The sequence below is a fragment of the Odontesthes bonariensis genome, chromosome 5, assembly GCF_027942865.1.
Source record: "Odontesthes bonariensis isolate fOdoBon6 chromosome 5, fOdoBon6.hap1, whole genome shotgun sequence".
In the NCBI taxonomy this organism is placed as follows: Eukaryota; Metazoa; Chordata; class Actinopteri; order Atheriniformes; family Atherinopsidae; genus Odontesthes; species Odontesthes bonariensis.
In genome coordinates this window covers 35968443-35985370 of record NC_134510.1, presented here as the reverse complement: position 1 = coordinate 35985370, position 16928 = coordinate 35968443, and the positions used below count along the sequence as shown (strand labels likewise).

Here is a 16928-nt window from a genome sequence, read left to right as displayed (position 1 = left end):
TCTTAGCTCCCCTATAGTTTTATCTGTGCATCTTAGCTCCCCTATAGTTTTATCTGTGCATCTTAGCTCCACTATAGATTTATCCGTGCATCTTAGCTCCCCTATAGTTTTATCTGTGCATCTTAGCTCCACTATAGATTTATCCGTGCATCTTAGCTCCCCTATAGTTTTATCTGTACATCTTAGCTCCCCTATGGTTTTATCCGTGCATCTTAGCTCCCCTATAGTTTCACCTGTTCATCTTAGCTCCCCTATAGTTTTATCTGTTCACCTTAGCTCCCCTATAGTTTCATCTGTGCATCTTAGCTCCCCTATAGTTTTATCTGTGCATCTTAGCTCCACTATAGATTTATCCGTGCATCTTAGCTTCCCTATAGTTTCATCTGTGCATCTTATCTCCACTATAGTTTTATCTATGCATCTTAGCTCCCCTATAGTTTTATCTGTGCATCTTAGCTCCCCTATAGTTTCATCTGTTCATCTTAGCTCCCCTATAGTTTTATCTGTACATCTTAGCTCCCCTATGGTTTTATCTGTACATCTTAGCTCCACTATAGATTTATCCGTGCATCTTAGCTCCCCTATAGTTTTATCTGTACATCTTAGCGCCCCTATAGTTTTATCTGTACATCTTAGCTCCCCTATGGTTTTATCTGTGCATCTTAGCTCCCCTATAGTTTTATCCGTGCATCTTAGCTCCCCTATGGTTTTATCTGTGCATCTTAGCTCCCCTATAGTTTTATCTGTGCATCTTAGCTCCCCTATAGTTTTATCTGTGCATCTTAGCTCCACTATAGATTTATCCGTGCATCTTAGCTCCCCTATAGTTTTATCTGTGCATCTTAGCTCCACTATAGATTTATCCGTGCATCTTAGCTCCCCTATAGTTTTATCTGTACATCTTAGCTCCCCTATAGTTTTATCCGTGCATCTTAGCTCCCCTATAGTTTCACCTGTTCATCTTAGCTCCCCTATAGTTTTATCTGTTCACCTTAGCTCCCCTATAGTTTCATCTGTTCATCTTAGCTCCCCTATAGTTTTATCTGTGCATCTTAGCTCCCCTATAGTTTTATCTGTGCATCTTAGCTCCACTATAGATTTATCCGTGCATCTTAGCTTCCCTATAGTTTCATCTGTGCATCTTATCTCCACTATAGTTTTATCTATGCATCTTAGCTCCCCTATAGTTTTATCTGTGCATCTTAGCTCCCCTATAGTTTCATCTGTTCATCTTAGCTCCCCTATGGTTTTATCCGTGCATCTTAGCTTCCCTATAGTTTCATCTGTGCATCTTATCTCCACTATAGTTTTATCTATGCATCTTGGCTCCCCTATAGTTTTATCTGTGCATCTTAGCTCCCCTATAGTTTCATCTGTTCATCTTAGCTCCCCTATAGTTTTATCTGTACATCTTAGCTCCCCTATGGTTTTATCTGTTCACCTTAGCTCCCCTATAGTTTTATCCGTGCATCTTAGCTCCCCTATGGTTTTATCTGTGCATCTTAGCTCCCCTATAGTTTTATCTGTTCATCTTAGCTCCCCTATAGTTTTATCCGTGCACCTTAGCTCCCCTATGGTTTTATCTGTGCATCTTAGCTCCCCTATAGTTTTATCTGTTCACCTTAGCTCCCCTATAGTTTCATCTGTTCATCTTAGCTCCCCTATAGTTTTATCTGTGCATCTTAGCTCCCCTATAGTTTTATCTGTGCATCTTAGCTCCACTATAGATTTATCCGTGCATCTTAGCTCCCCTATTGTTTTATCTGTGCATCTTAGCTCCCCTATAGTTTTATCTGTTCATCTTAGCTCCCCTATAGTTTCATCTGTTCACCTTAGCTCCCCTATAGTTTTATCTGTGCATCTTAGCTCCCCTATAGTTTTATCTGTTCACCTTAGCTCCCCTATAGTTTTATCCGTGCATCTTAGCTCCCCTATAGTTTTATCTGTTCACCTTAGCTCCCCTATAGTTTCATCTGTTCATCTTAGCTCCCCTATAGTTTTATCTGTGCATCTTAGCTCCCCTATAGTTTTATCTGTGCATCTTAGCTCCACTATAGATTTATCCGTGCATCTTAGCTCCCCTATAGTTTTATCCGTTCACCTTAGCTCCCCTATAGTTTCATCTGTTCATCTTAGCTCCCCTATAGTTTTATCTGTGCATCTTAGCTCCCCTATAGTTTTATCTGTTCATCTTAGCTCCCCTATAGTTTTATCTGTGCATCTTCGCTCCCCTATAGTTTTATCTGTTCATCTTAGCTCCCCTATGGTTTTATCTGTGCATCTTAGCTCCCCTATAGTTTTATCTGTTCATCTTAGCTCCCCTATAGTTTTATCTGTGCATCTTAGCTCCCCTATAGTTTTATCTGTTCATCTTAGCTCCCCTATAGTTTTATCTGTGCATCTTAGCGCCCCTATAGTTTTATCTGTGCATCTTAGCTCCCCTATAGTTTTATCTGTGCATCTTAGCTCCCCTATAGTTTCACCTGTTCATCTTAGCTCCACTATAGATTTATCTGTGCATCTTAGCTCCCCTATAGTTTTATCTGTGCATCTTAGCGCCCCTATAGTTTTATCTGTGCATCTTAGCTCCCCTATAGTTTTATCTGTACATCTTAGCTCCCCTATAGTTTTATCTGTTCATCTTAGCTCCCCTATAGTTTTATCTGTTCATCTTAGCTCCCCTATAGTTTTATCTGTGCATCTTAGCGCCCCTATAGTTTTATCTGTACATCTTAGCTCCCCTATGGTTTTATCTGTACATCTTAGCTCCCCTATAGTTTTATCTGTTCATCTTAGCTCCCCTATAGTTTTATCTGTGCATCTTAGCGCCCCTATAGTTTTATCTGTACATCTTAGCTCCCCTATGGTTTTATCTGTGCATCTTAGCTCCACTATAGATTTATCCGTGCATCTTAGCTTCCCTATAGTTTTATCTGTACATCTTAGCTCCCCTATGGTTTTATCTGTGCATCTTAGCTCCACTATAGATTTATCCGTGCATCTTAGCTCCCCTATAGTTTCATCTGTGCATCTTATCTCCACTATAGTTTTATCTGTGCATCTTAGCTCCCCTATAGTTTTATCCGTGCATCTTAGCTCCCCTATAGTTTTATCTGTACATCTTAGCTCCCCTATAGTTTTATCCGTGCATCTTAGCTCCCCTATAGTTTCACCTGTTCATCTTAGCTCCACTATAGATTTATCTGTGCATCTTAGCTCCCCTATAGTTTCATCTGTTCATCTTAGCTCCCCTATAGTTTTATCTGTGCATCTTAGCTCCCCTATAGTTTCATCTGTTCATCTTAGCTCCCCTATAGTTTCATCTGTGCATCTTAGCTCCCCTATAGTTTTATATGTGCATCTTAGCTCCCCTATGGTTTCAGCTGTTCATCTTAGCTCCCCTATAGTTTTATCTGTGCATCTTAGCTCCCCTATAGTTTTATCTGTGCATCTTAGCTCCCCTATGGTTTCATCTGTGCATCTTAGCTCCCCTATAGTTTCATCTGTTCATCTTAGCTCCCCTATAGTTTCATCTGTGCATCTTAGCTCCCCTATAGTTTCATCTGTGCATCTTAGCTCCCCTATTGTTTCATCTGTGCATCTTAGCGCCCTATAGTTTTATCTGTTCATCTTAGTGCCCCTATAGTAACTATTGTAAAGTGAACATCTTAAGATTTCACATATGTCAGGGTGAAATAAATCTTGCACACCAGCAGCTGTGTGAAGATGTATCAAATCACAATGGTGCTGTAGGATCAGTTTCAGGGTGTGATAACAGTGCTGACAGGATGACACATGGCAGGTAAGGCTTTTATGCAAAGCTTTTTAAGGTTAATCTAATCAGTTCACATTAGTGCTTAAGATTCATCAGCGTTTCCTTGATAACAGCTTTGTAGACTGTGATAATTAGTGTCCTGAAGTCATCACCTGGAATGATTTTCAGTCACTTGATGAGGCTATTCTAAAGTTAAATGGCGGATTTTCTCTTCTTCTCAATGTATCATTGTCCATCAGTTCTATTGTGTCAAGGTAATTATGGAAGACAGCAAATAGCCAAGAGTCAATTACCGAAATGATCTATATCAAAGCAAAAGCACCCTAACACTCGAGAACGGCAACTGACAGTCCGTCAGACATGAAAGTCAATCACTCTGCAGTTGTAATGCTACAGGCCTAAGAACTGAAGGAAAGCATACCTTCAAGGGCTTTTTCTCTGGTCGGATTCCCCACAGATAGGAAAGCTTACGTGATTTAAAAGCCAACCATTGGTTGGTGGATGAGTCAAAATCACGTTGTTACTTCTGTGTCCCCTGCAGGCTCCTGTAGAACCCTGTACTTCCACTGTTGGTACTTTCCTCTGGGCTTTAGAAGCTCATGTTAAGAGCTCTTACTTATATGTGCAAACCCAGGTGAAATGGTTTGGGACGAGCTGAAGAACAAAGTAAAGGAAAAGAAGCAAGCAAGCAAGCACTCTGGGAAGTTCTCCAAGACTGTTGGCAGAACTGCAGTTGACAACCTCATGAGTACACAAAGATGTTATAAAAGCAAAAGGATGATAGTTTGTGCATTCTTGTACCACATTACAGTCTGTAAGACAGTGTGGGCAGTAATAACCACAGCAAAAGAGAAGCAAAAAGGATAAAGTGGGCATTATGAGTTCTAGAGTCATGTCCTATATAGAGTGCACTCCTGGGGGGAAAAAAGAGGAAGTGAAGGACATATTTTTAAAATTAACATTTCTTTAAACCTCAGAGTCTAAATGAACAGACACATTGCTCTGGCTCAAAAGGAACCACCCTCAGGTCATGAAAATCAGGTTTCCAGGTCGAAATTGCATCATTTCTCTTTATTAACCGAAACGATGCCGAGCACAACTTGATGAAAAATATTCTGGGAGTAACTTCCTCTCTGTTGCCACCAGAATATCAACAGCCAGTGGTGGAAAAAACCATTTCAATTTTGACTTGAAACCGCATTTCCTATTTCTCCTGTAAGTTATTAAAGTGGCACCAGGAGGAGGTGTCTGAAGGTCAAGATGAAAACCCCAGAGAGAGATAGAGCGGGGGGGCGCAGAGATGACAGAAAGAGAAGCTGAAAGGATAATGACAGAGACTGAGACAATGAGGAGGTGAAAGGAAAGAGAATTGAGAGGAAGAAAGAGAACCAATGGAAAAAACTGAATCCAAGAGAGTGAATGGGTGAGGAAAACAGACTTTTTTGTTTGATCAGTCGGCCGTGTCCACTTCCCTTTTAATGGATTTCTAGGATGGCTTCCTGTTCCTCCAGCAGCTTAGAAGATTAAAATGATAACCAACAGTAATGAGGTCCTACAGGACAGCAGTTGCATGACTAATCGAAGGGCAAAATGTGTAGAAAGGTTCAGGAGCGAGGTCTGAAAGACCCACATCACGGTCGGAAATATCCCGATCAGGCAGGAGGGCTAAATCCTGATGATGCAGCATTACCAGCCTGCAAAAGAGGAGGGTGCTTTATATATATATTTATATATGTATATATAATCTGGAGTGCCACTTCAAACAAGCTTTCTGCAGTGTGTTCATAAAGGCAACACCACAGAGCTGAATCATTATTAAATCAGTGGATATCCTTTCATATCTCAGGCTGGTGTTTCCTGTTTTCATTCCATCTACAGTACGGAAAATACAGATATATCATCCTGTTTAGTAAAATGGGATTAAAAACAGCTTTTAGTATATTCAGATGAATTAAAAGCGCCACAGCTGAACAATATTTTGTATTTCTAAGTTTTTTTAACAACAATAAAGCTGCTTAACGGCACACAGAGTCCATTTACACATGCTTTTAACATGCATCTTTGGTGATCCGAAGTGGACAGCTCTGAGTACTTCACCTTCTATTAAAATGCATCTCCACGTCTCCAGTTAGGCTACCACTTGTGATTGCACCTCACTTCTCTGCTCCTTGTGTATATAAGCATAAGTCACACACCGTCAGCTGTGGTAGTGCAGCAAAAAGCAGCATGAAATGATAGATTTGTAATATTGCATAGCTCAGAATCACCCTGTCTCTGCAACCTGAAGACGTACACACTGAGACTTTTAAATCTTATGCAGTTTTTATCCTAAAGAGACTGTCCTCCGCCCAAAAATAACCCCACGGATTATGCTGGCATTAACAAAGAAACCTGTAATTACATTCAAAGAATGTGCGACCTCAAGTTGTCACGAGAGCAACTGCTTGTGAATAGTCAAATTGGTGTCAGTGACACCAAAAATGGGGACGGCGGCGCAGCAGAAAGGCTACATTTTAGTCTCAGCCATGGTTTTATTCAACCCGTACACCAAGTAGTTTTGTTTTCTAACCCTAAACTCGTGATGTTATTGCATAAACGTTAGCAGGAAGTGAAAAAAGTGTTGCCATATTTCTGACTCGACTTAACTGGAAGTGACAAACAGCTGTCATATCTGGGTGTTGAACTTGCTTCCCACTTTGAAAGCATGTTATCACGCCATCCACTCCCCCTCCTTCCTTATCAAGAGGTTTCTGTGGCTTGTTCAAAACAACCACTTGAAAACAAGCGTTGGATCCAATGTTGAAGCAAGTCGTATTTCTCTCCTGCTACTGTAAGGATGCTACATTGGGGCATATTTCAGGGTATCATTTTGCTTGGATGGCTTGTTTTCTGAACCAGATCCTGTGCAGAACTTTACTGCCTGTAATACGTTCCTCACAGGTGCACAGCACCATGTTCTTCCATTTTAACAGAGTCTCTGTTGTCACAATTCAACACAGAAAGTAGTGTAGTGGACCTATAGGTCTTGAACACAACCCAGGTAGTCAACCCGTAAGCACCTCCCTTAGCTCCTCCCCATTCTGTATATAAAGCCTCAAAATGGCTCCATTCAGCCTCTTAATGAGCTGGTGTGGTGACCTAATCCAGGTGGTTTACTTGCTGCTGTGCTGTTTTGTTAGTTTGTTTGTTTGTACAGTTGTTTTGTTTTGTTTGTTTGTTTGTACAGTTCTGTTGTTTTGTTTCGTTAGTTTGTTTGTAAAGTTATGTTGTTTTGTTTTGTTTCGTTAGTTTGTTTGTACAGTTCTGTTGTGCTGTTTTTTTTTGTTTGTTTGTTTGTACAGTTCTGTTGTTTTGTTTCGTTAGTTAGTTTGTACAGTTCTGTTGTTTTGTTTCGTTAGTTTGTTTGTAAAGTTCTGTTGTTTTGTTTTGTTTCGTTAGTTAGTTTGTACAGTTCTGTTGTTTTGTTTCGTTAGTTAGTTTGTACAGTTCTGTTGTTTTGTTTCGTTAGTTTATTTGTACAGTTCTGTTGTGCTGTTTTTTTTTGTTTGTTTGTTTGTACAGTTCTGTTGTTTTGTTTCGTTAGTTTGTTTGTAAAGTTCTGTTGTTTTGTTTTGTTTCGTTAGTTAGTTTGTACAGTTCTGTTGTGCTGTTTTGTTTTGTTTGTTTGTTTGTACAGTTCTGTTGTTTTGTTTCGTTAGTTAGTTTGTACAGTTCTGTTGTGCTGTTTTTTTTTGTTTGTTTGTTTGTACAGTTCTGTTGTTTTGTTTCGTTAGTTTGTTTGTAAAGTTCTGTTGTTTTGTTTTGTTTCGTTAGTTAGTTTGTACAGTTCTGTTGTGCTGTTTTGTTTTGTTTGTTTGTTTGTACAGTTCTGTTGTTTTGTTTCGTTAGTTTGTTTGTACAGTTCTGTTGTGCTGTTTTGTTAGTTTGTTTGTACTTTTTTTTGCTTGTGTAGTTCTTTGTCTTTTAGTTTGATTATTTGATTAAGTGTTAGGTTTGTTAACCTTTTGTCATTCCTTTTTTGTTTTAGTTTCAGTGTGGCCTGGGTGTTTTTTTTTTTTGGGAACGTTGGCAAGGCGGCAGAGCGAGTTTGCTAAGGCAGCCGCCTTAACTATAATGCGCTGCGGGAAACACTGAGTTCTGTTGTTTTGTTAGTTTAACTTTGTACAGTTCTGTTGTTTTGTTAGTTTGTTTGTACAGTTCTGTTGTTTTGTTTTGTTAGTTTGTATAGTTCTGTTGTTTTTTTTTTTTGTACAGTTCTGTTGTTTTGTTTTGTTAGTTTGTTTCAATCAATCAAATTTATTTATATAGCACATTTCATGTACAAACAGTTCAAAGTGCTTCACATAAAATAAAAGCATTGCAGCAGGGAGTGCAAGAAGCATTAAAAATACATAAAAGAATATAAAGAGAAACAAATAAAATCATTTAAATGAATTTAAAAACAGGCAACAGTCTAGATAAGTTAAAAGATATTTCATTCATAGACACATGAGAACATAAATGTCTTTAACCTGGATTTAAAAATGTCTCCATTTGGTGAAAGTTTAATCTCCACTGGCAGTTTGTTCCACTTGTTTGCAGCATAACAGCTAAATGCTGCTTCTCCATGTTTAGTCTGGACTCTGGACTGGACCAGCTGACCTGAGTCCTTGGATCTAAGAGCTCTGCTGGCTTTATATTCTCTGAACAGATCACAGATTGTAAACCATTAGCAGGCTTTTAAAATCTATTCTGTGACTGACTGGAAGCCAGAGTAAAGATTTTAAAACTGCTGTGATGTGTTCAGATCTCTTAGTCCGGGTTAAAACTCCAGCAGCAGCGTTCTGGATGAGCTGCAGATGTTTAATGCTCTTTTTGGGAAGTCCAGTTAAAAGAGCATTACAGTAATCGAGTCTACTGGAGATGAATGCATGGATGAGTTTCTCCTGGTCTTTTTGGGAGAGGAAACCTTTAATTCTGTTGATATTTCTGAGATGGTAAAAAGCTGCCTTGGTGACAGCTTTGATGTGGCTGCTGAAAGTCAGATCTGAGTCTATCAACACTCCGAGGTTACCAACTTGGTCAGTGATTGTAAGGTCCCGAGTCTCAAGATATTTACCAACGCTGACCCTCTTCTCTTTGCTACCAAACAGAATGATCTCAGGTTTATCTTCATTTAATTGTAGAAAATTCTCTCTCATTCAGGTGTTTACTTCCTCCAGATACTGACACAGAACGTCAGCTGGGCTGCAGTCGTCCGGTGACAGAGACACATAAAGTTGTGTATCGTCTGCATAACTGTGATAATTGATGTTAAAATTCTGACAAATATCTGTCTCCTTTCAGCCACACACGCCATTTGATTTCCTCATTCATTCAGTCAGCAGAGCGAATTCTTCTACTTCTAGAAGTCCATTTGACACAGTAGGAGATTACTTTTTTCACGAACATGTCCTTTTGACAACGATCCCGTGGACGAAGGTGCAGCATTATTGCGCAGAGAAATAAATATTCGTCGTAGTGTGTCTCTGCCTCCTCAGTCCCGACCCTGTGTCCTTACAGCAATTGGGTTTCAGTTATCATATCCTGGGGTGCAAGTCCCCAGGCGGCGTTGTTGGCTCTAAAAACTTCATCCTTTACTCCGCTCCTCGCCACAGTAGCTTTTAACATCAGCTTTTTAACTCGCAGGGTAAACATAACCAAACTGTGGACTGATGGAATTAGGTGAGGGTTTTTTTCCTCTTAACAGGGTGGTTGTGATGAGTCAAGCTAACAACACAGCAAGTAATACAAGTGTTCCAAAAATTATCACAGCAAAGCGGAAAAACTGCACATCATCTGAGTCATGCTCGAGGGTCCTGTGGCTTTTCTCTACTTCCTTCTCCGGCTATTTGAGGACCCTGTTGGTTGTTCATGAGTAAACTCTCCAGAATGCCATTTTCTGAGTTCACTGTTCAGGTTGTTAGTGCACCGATGCCAAGAAGACACCCTGTGTGCATCTCAGAGAAGCCAAGTTTTGACAGAACGGCTCCCTGGGACTGAGAACGAGTTGACTGTGCGGGCCTTGTTAAGCACAGCGGCGCAGACCCCCTTTCCTGTGAAGCTTTGGCACCGCACTTACAGCAGCAGGAATTAACTAAATATGAGGAGCAAAAGGTTTTCTGTGTATCATACACTGAAAAAAACAACTCGTAAATTTACTTAAAAAACCCTTTGTGAGTATTTGCACTCAAATGATTTAAGTAAGATTGAATCCTGCAATATCAAGTAAATTTTACTTACCATAAAACATAACAGTTTTGATGATATTAAGTAACATTTACTTAATTACATCTAATTTTTAAGTTATATTTATTTAAACAAATTAAGTAAAGTCTACTTGTTTTTCATAGGCAGGAACATAATTTTACTCAAAATTTTAAGTAAATTTTATACATCTGTGGTATTTGCTGTTATGAAGTAACTTAGTAGATTTTAACGAAACACTTTCAGAGTAAAGTTTATGTATTATTTCTAGGTTTATGTACATACAACTATTAAACATTTAAGTATGAGGAAACCTAAGTAAAACTTACTCTTCCCCCATAATTCATGTATTACGTTAATAAATGTTTAATTTTACTTAAAAAGATCTAGTTCTTACTGAATCTTAAAAATACAAGGTAGAAATGATGACAGTTACTCTAATAGAGTTTACTTCACCAAAAAGTCACTTTTTTCAGTGTACATTTTACGTGACCAGACTAAAAAACAGGAAACAAATCTCAGCAGACACCTCAGCTCTTCTCCAAAAATGTGGACACATCAATCCTGAACCACCTGCAAACGTGGTCCGAGCAATCCGATCAAATTGCATCCGAACACTATGAAACAATCCATATCTTTCCTGTTCAGATTTATTCCATTGATTGCTTTAAATGGCTCCCTTGCTACTTTCATCTTACAATTTCTCATTGATCTGAATAATAGGTTCCCCAAAGTCCTCTTTATCTAAAGAAAAGGAATTAAAATCCAGGCACAGACTGAGTCTAATCACGTCAGGTAGGTCCTGGATTTATGTCGGTTTCATGTGCTGAAGTGAATCAGAGTGGAACCGCTTCCAGCTCACGGTGCATTTTGATCAGAACAGAAGAGAAACGTGTTCTTTAGAGGCTGGTTTGATGGAGAGTCTGAACTTTGAAGTGCAGATTAAATTACCTGGGTTTTGGTAGCTGCAGCTATTTTTAGTGATTTCTCCCTCTTTATATCAGTGCCTCCATCAGGTACAGTTATTTGGGTCATGTCTGACTATGCTCAGCTAATCTTTGGATCGGGTCTCTCTTTTCAAATAGTCACTCATGTTCTTTGGGTTTGGGCACGTTTCCCTGTTTTGCATTTGATGAATACACATGAAGACGTCTGATTCTCCCTCCACTGTTCTCCTTCGCTATCATTGATAAACTGTTGTGGGTTAATTTGACAAATCTGCAACTCAAATGCAAGATCTCTGGCATAATCAAACAATGATTTACATGTTTTTCTTTTTTCTTTCCCGGCTGACAGGCCTGGGGTTGTTGGTTTCCGTTTAACAAGTGGACGGGAAGCTGCAGATTGGCAACTAAATTAAAGCTTTCAGGTTTCCGTAAAATCTGTAACTGACATATCTTGAAGTGCACATATTTTTGCTACCACCCTCGTTTTCTTTTTTGTTGTTTTAAGGCGGCAATTACATAAAATAATAATTTAATCATCAGCCCTCTAAAACAGTGTTCTTAATTAGCATCTACACCCCAAGCAGTCAGTGACAAGCTGCTGTTAGGAGGCTTCAGCATGAGTGCAGCAGCTTTGCAGGTTGGTTGAGCCACACAGTTTAAACGTATGAAGGCTGTATTCTCCAGAAAGGTTGACATGCTGAACAAAGCCCATTTTAGCCTTGAGCAACTATCATTTAACATTCTGCCTTTTCGACACGTTTGGAGAAAAGCTAACAGCCTTTCCATCCTCCCTTATCTCCATCTCCCTCCACTGGAATAAAAATCAAAGTCTTACCAAGTATATTTGTCTTATTTCTAGTCAAAATATCTCATTACACTTAATATAAGACACAACTGCCTAACAAGTACTATTTCAGCCAGATATAGGGACTTGTTTGAAGACAATGCATCTGGAATATCTTGTTAAATGAAAAAGTCTTGAAAACAAATTGTTTTGAGTCACATATCATATGAAACAAGCTTTTTTTGACATTTGAAGAGGTTTTTAAGCTAATTTCAAGATCACTTTTATCTCAAAAGTCCTAAATATCACATCTCGTGGGGCAGCTGTGGCCTAGTGGTTAGGGAGGTGGACTTAATATTAGAGGGTTGCAAGTTCAAGTCCCGCCATTACCTCTCCCTACACCTCTATTTATGGCTGAAGTGCCCTTGAGCAAGGCACCTAACCCCACATTGCTCCAGGACCTGTAACCAATACCCTGTATCTAAATAGATGTAAGTCGCTTTGGATAAAAAGCGTCAGCTAAGTGTAATGTAATCTTATTTCAAGAAATCTTGACAAGCCGATTTTGACTAGTTCCATTGGCAGATTGTTTTGCTTATTTCAAGCAGAAACGTCTTGTATTTGTTGTTTTTCTTACTTATTTTTGGAGGGGCATTGTTTTCCAGTGTCCCTCCTTCAAGCTGGGCGTAAAAAACCTTCAGCCTGGCATATTTGAAGGCCTACCTTCTTGACGTAGCCCCGGATTAGCTCCGGGGTGGGCACCTGCTCAGCAGACAGGCACTCCTCCAGCTGCAGCTTGTACTGTGGGCAGACTGGCTGGCTCCTCTCCACCCTGCAGGCACCACAGTAGGGGAGAGAGAACAGTGAGTTTCACCCATGCTGCTGGACAAATGATTATGACACATGAAATGCACGTTCATTTACGGAAGCCTAGAATTATTCAATTGCAGCCCTAACAGGGCGCCATTGACAGATCAAACGCACAAAAAAACACATATTAACAAATTGCACCGCATGGAAAAGCTTTGTTATTAATGTTATTGTTGCCCTGTGGGAGGTAAGACAGGGAATACAATACCACCTTAAGTGAACAAATATCCACATGGATGAAGGAAAACACAGGAAATTCAATGCAAATCCAGTCTGCCTCCTTCTTCCCCAGCCTTCCCCACTGAGGCCATATCAGTATTTTGAGCGGGGAGAATCTATTTATATATTGCTGTATTTTCCTTTTCTGTCCTCTGGAGGAAATCCCAAAGCCAGCCCAGAGGAGACTAATGCCCCAGCTTCTATCTCGCTGCTCCTCATCCTGTTGACAAGGCGAAGAAGCCCCACACACCCTTTTCCTCAGTGTGCAGCAGAGCCTGTGTGCTCGCACAGCAGTTGTCTGAGTGTGTGTGTGCTCAGCATAACCTCTGACTCTGCGCAGACCCCTGATGTGCCGCAGGGTAAAAGATGCATGCGTGCAAGCTGGTGTGTCTGCTAAAGGTTGCACTTGAAGCCTCCCCGTGCACGCAAAGACTCCCCCCTGAGAGGACATGTCCATCCCTCTTTGTCTGTGTCCATGTCTGTTTTTCAAATGCTTCATCGCAGCAGTTTTTCAGTCTCACCCCCTCTTGACACGGCTTAATATATTATAATCTTCATTTCTTGTCTTTCACACAGCCAAGAAATATTTCAGGACATAAGTAACTCCCCATGAAACCTTCGTTTTTTTTACTGCTTACATAAAGAAGATTAAGTGTCTTTATCTGTAAAATTCAGCTATGATAATAGAAGAATTATTTTGATTTAAGGCAAAGCCATGCAAGCTGCTTTGCCCTTTTGACAATGTCTAGTCTAAACTAATCTAATCTTTAATGTTTATGGGAAGTTTCTGTTTATCTACACTCAGTGTGGAAATTAAATGTCATGGCAATACTGAGCTTTTTATCATGTCTTTTAATAGGTATTTTCTAAATGGAAAAGCTTGAGAAATGGTCAAGACAAAAGGTTCAGCTAGCTAAATTAAACATACACTGAAGAAAATGCCCCTCAAAAAATAAGTAAGAAAAACAACAAATAAAAGACGTTTTTGCTTGAAATACGCAAAAAAATCTGCCAATGGAACTAGTGAAAATCGGCTTGTGATATTAAGGACTTTTGAGTTAAAAGTGATCTTGAAATTAGCTTAAAAACCTCTTCAAATGTCAAAAAAGCTTGTTTCATGTGAAATGTGAAAACAATTTGTTTTCAAGACTTTTTCATTTAACAAGATATTCCAGATGTATTGTCTTCAAACAAGTCCCTATATCTGGCTGAAATAGTGCTTGTTAGGCAGTTGTGTCTTATATTAAGTGTAATGAGATATTTTGACTAGAAATGAGACAAATATACTTGGTAAGACTTTGATTTTTTCCAGTGTATATGTTAGCTTAAACGTAAATATGGCCTTGTAACTTGGAAATGATCATTAAGTCTCTTAATGTCCTGTGGTGGTTTCTCTGTGCCAACTTAAAAATGGCTTGTTTGAAAGCAGTAATTCAGTTTACAGCCCAACAATAAGAAATTCCAACAAAGATGGATAGATAACAGAAATCCGGGTTATGTTCAGGAGCCAGACGTCAAACAACAAAACAGCTTTGTGGAGGAAAGGTTTTCGGTCCACTTTGGCAAAGATGGAACAGAGGACTGAGCCACAATGACCAGATTTATGTTTATAGGAGGAATAGTGACGCATTCCACCTCATGAACACTGAACTGTTTATGGTGATGTCAGGGATTTGTTCTCCATCAGTGGAGTTCTGCATAATCTCATCAGCTGGATGATGCACGCTATCAAAGTCTTTGCTTCAGCTGTATCTGAATATGACTGAGAAATGTGCTTAAAAGTCAGGAACATGCCAGGAAAAGTTTAACTTTGTGGTCAAATATCCAGCTGGACTTGTGCCAGAGGCTTGTTAATAGCAGCCAAAAGCCATTTTAAACTCAGTAAGGGACATTCAACACAATATTAGTTGTGTGAATTAACATTTTTATTGTGCACATATAGTCCTGACTCTGTGCTGATTTAAATACTTTTTTTAAAAAGCCAATGATTTGACACTTGAGGAGCAGTCTTGTTTTTTTATGTTAAAGACGTGTGTTGAATAATCGTTCTGCCACACAAAAATGGTTCAAAGTAGTCATTAAAAGACCATTTTTACATAATGAGTGTAAATAAACATATAAATAGAACTTTATTGCCTAAAAAAAATCAAAATATTCCTTTGAAGTTATTGCATTTAAAATAAAATCAGATTTTCTTTAATCTCCACATGAAATATGAAGATTCTGGTGATAATCAGAGAAGAAGCTGGAATATTTGAATAGTTTATCTTTTCCTTCACTGTTTTTTTCAACTTCTTTCAGGTAAATTGTCATTTCAAGTCCAAAACTGCTGGAGGTTTCAGGCACAAAAGGCACTTTTCTATTCAAAGGAAGCTGCACAATGAGCTTATTTTTCTTCCTTTTTTCTCTCTTTTTCAGTCTCATTTCAAAAGTTCCCTTGATGAGCCTCTGCCTCCTTCTTTTAAGAAGACAAACGTTACTTCTACCTGTAAGTCTGCTTTCTGATTAAATGCTCCAGAGTAAAAAGCCAACCAGATTTATCTGAGACTTCCCTGTGTTACTCAAACGGTCGACCATCTATGAGCACATTTCATTTGAACCCGATTTCATGAGAGAACACGTGCTCGCTACATTAGTCCAGATCATAAATTATACATTCCCTGTGCTTCCGTTTTTCTGGAGGGATGCAGTCTGTCGTGACGTCAGTGAGTGGCGTCCCATTGCAGTAACGAACGCTCATCTGCTGGGGAGGTGGTCAGAGGTGTTAGGATGCTAACTGCCGTGCTGGAGAGTTAAAGTTAAAGAAGCATCCGACATAATGTTTCCACTAGGCTCAGAGTCTCTGGGGGTTAGGGTTAGAGGATAAATGCAGCTAGTGTTAAACATACATGGTAAAGGCAGCAGCCTGGGGATACATTCCCATCTCACAGTTTATAACCATGGAATGACAAACCTTTTACATGCTTTCTGAGGTTTTCTTTCCCATCATTCAGCACGTGTGTTGTTCCTCTGATTAGCTGCAGTTCCATTCAGCAGCATCTACATTTTTGGTCTCTTGGGTATCGGATAGAGAGACCATACCAACTGTCAATCAAGGCCTTGATTTTTTACTAGGGCTGGGCAATGATTAAAATTTTTAATCTAATTAATCACATGATTTCCCTGATTAATCACGATTAATCACATTTGTACGCAAAATCCAAAAATGAATCCAAAAGTAGTGTATAGCTTTTAGCATTTAGTTTTATTTTAAATGTGCTGCCATATGAATGAAAGTGCCATAACATTTGTTGTGCAAACACACTTTTAACATCAGCATCTTTCTGTAGTTTTTATGTAGAAGCCTCGCTCCACTGTCTGTTTCCTTGAATGACTTGCTGCTATCGGTTGTGTGTTTTGCCTTTAAGTGATATTTTAGACTGGAACTACTACGCTGAGAAGACAATTCAACTTGGCAGTGTTTACAGATGACTTTGGTTCTGTCGACTCCGCCGTCTGGAAGAACTTTAAAATGAAAATGGCCGAGTAAAAGTTCCGTACCCTTCTCCATGTTTGGTGGATCCGCCGACTACTTTCTTTTCTGGTTCACTGGAAAAAATCAAAGTCTTACCAAGTATATTTGTCTCATTTCTAGTCAAAATATCTCATTACACTTAATATAAGACACAACTGCCTAACAAGTACCATTTCAACCAGATATAGGGACTTGTTTGAAGACAATACATCTTGAATATCTTGTTAAATGAAAACAAATTGTTTTGAGTCACATATCATATGAAACAAGCTTTTTTTGACATTTGAAGAGGTTTTTAAGCTAATTTCAAGATCACTTTTATCTCAAAAGTCCCAAATATCACATTTTATTTCAAGAAATCTTGACAAACCGATTTCACTAGTTCCATTGGCAAATTTTTTTGCTTATTTCAAGCAAAAACGTCTTATATTTGTTGTTTTTCTTACTTATTTTTGGAGGGGCATTTTTTCCAGTGTTCCGCAGCAGACAGCAACAGACTTTTACAAAATAAAAGCCTGTGAGTAACAGACTTTTACAATAATAAAATAAATAATGTGCAATAAACTATTTATCGGCATTAAATAATCGATGAGT

The 16928-nt window shown here is 39.0% G+C and overlaps 1 protein-coding gene across 1 annotated transcript in view; it reads right to left on the bottom strand.

The window, feature by feature from the left end:
• Positions 1-16928, bottom strand: part of rftn1b (raftlin, lipid raft linker 1b) — a 178757-nt gene that overhangs the window by 72275 nt on the left and 89554 nt on the right. The window contains exon 4 of the mRNA XM_075466249.1: positions 12455-12563. Coding sequence (XP_075322364.1) covers positions 12455-12563 — 109 coding nt within the window. The remainder of the gene's footprint in view (positions 1-12454; positions 12564-16928) is intronic.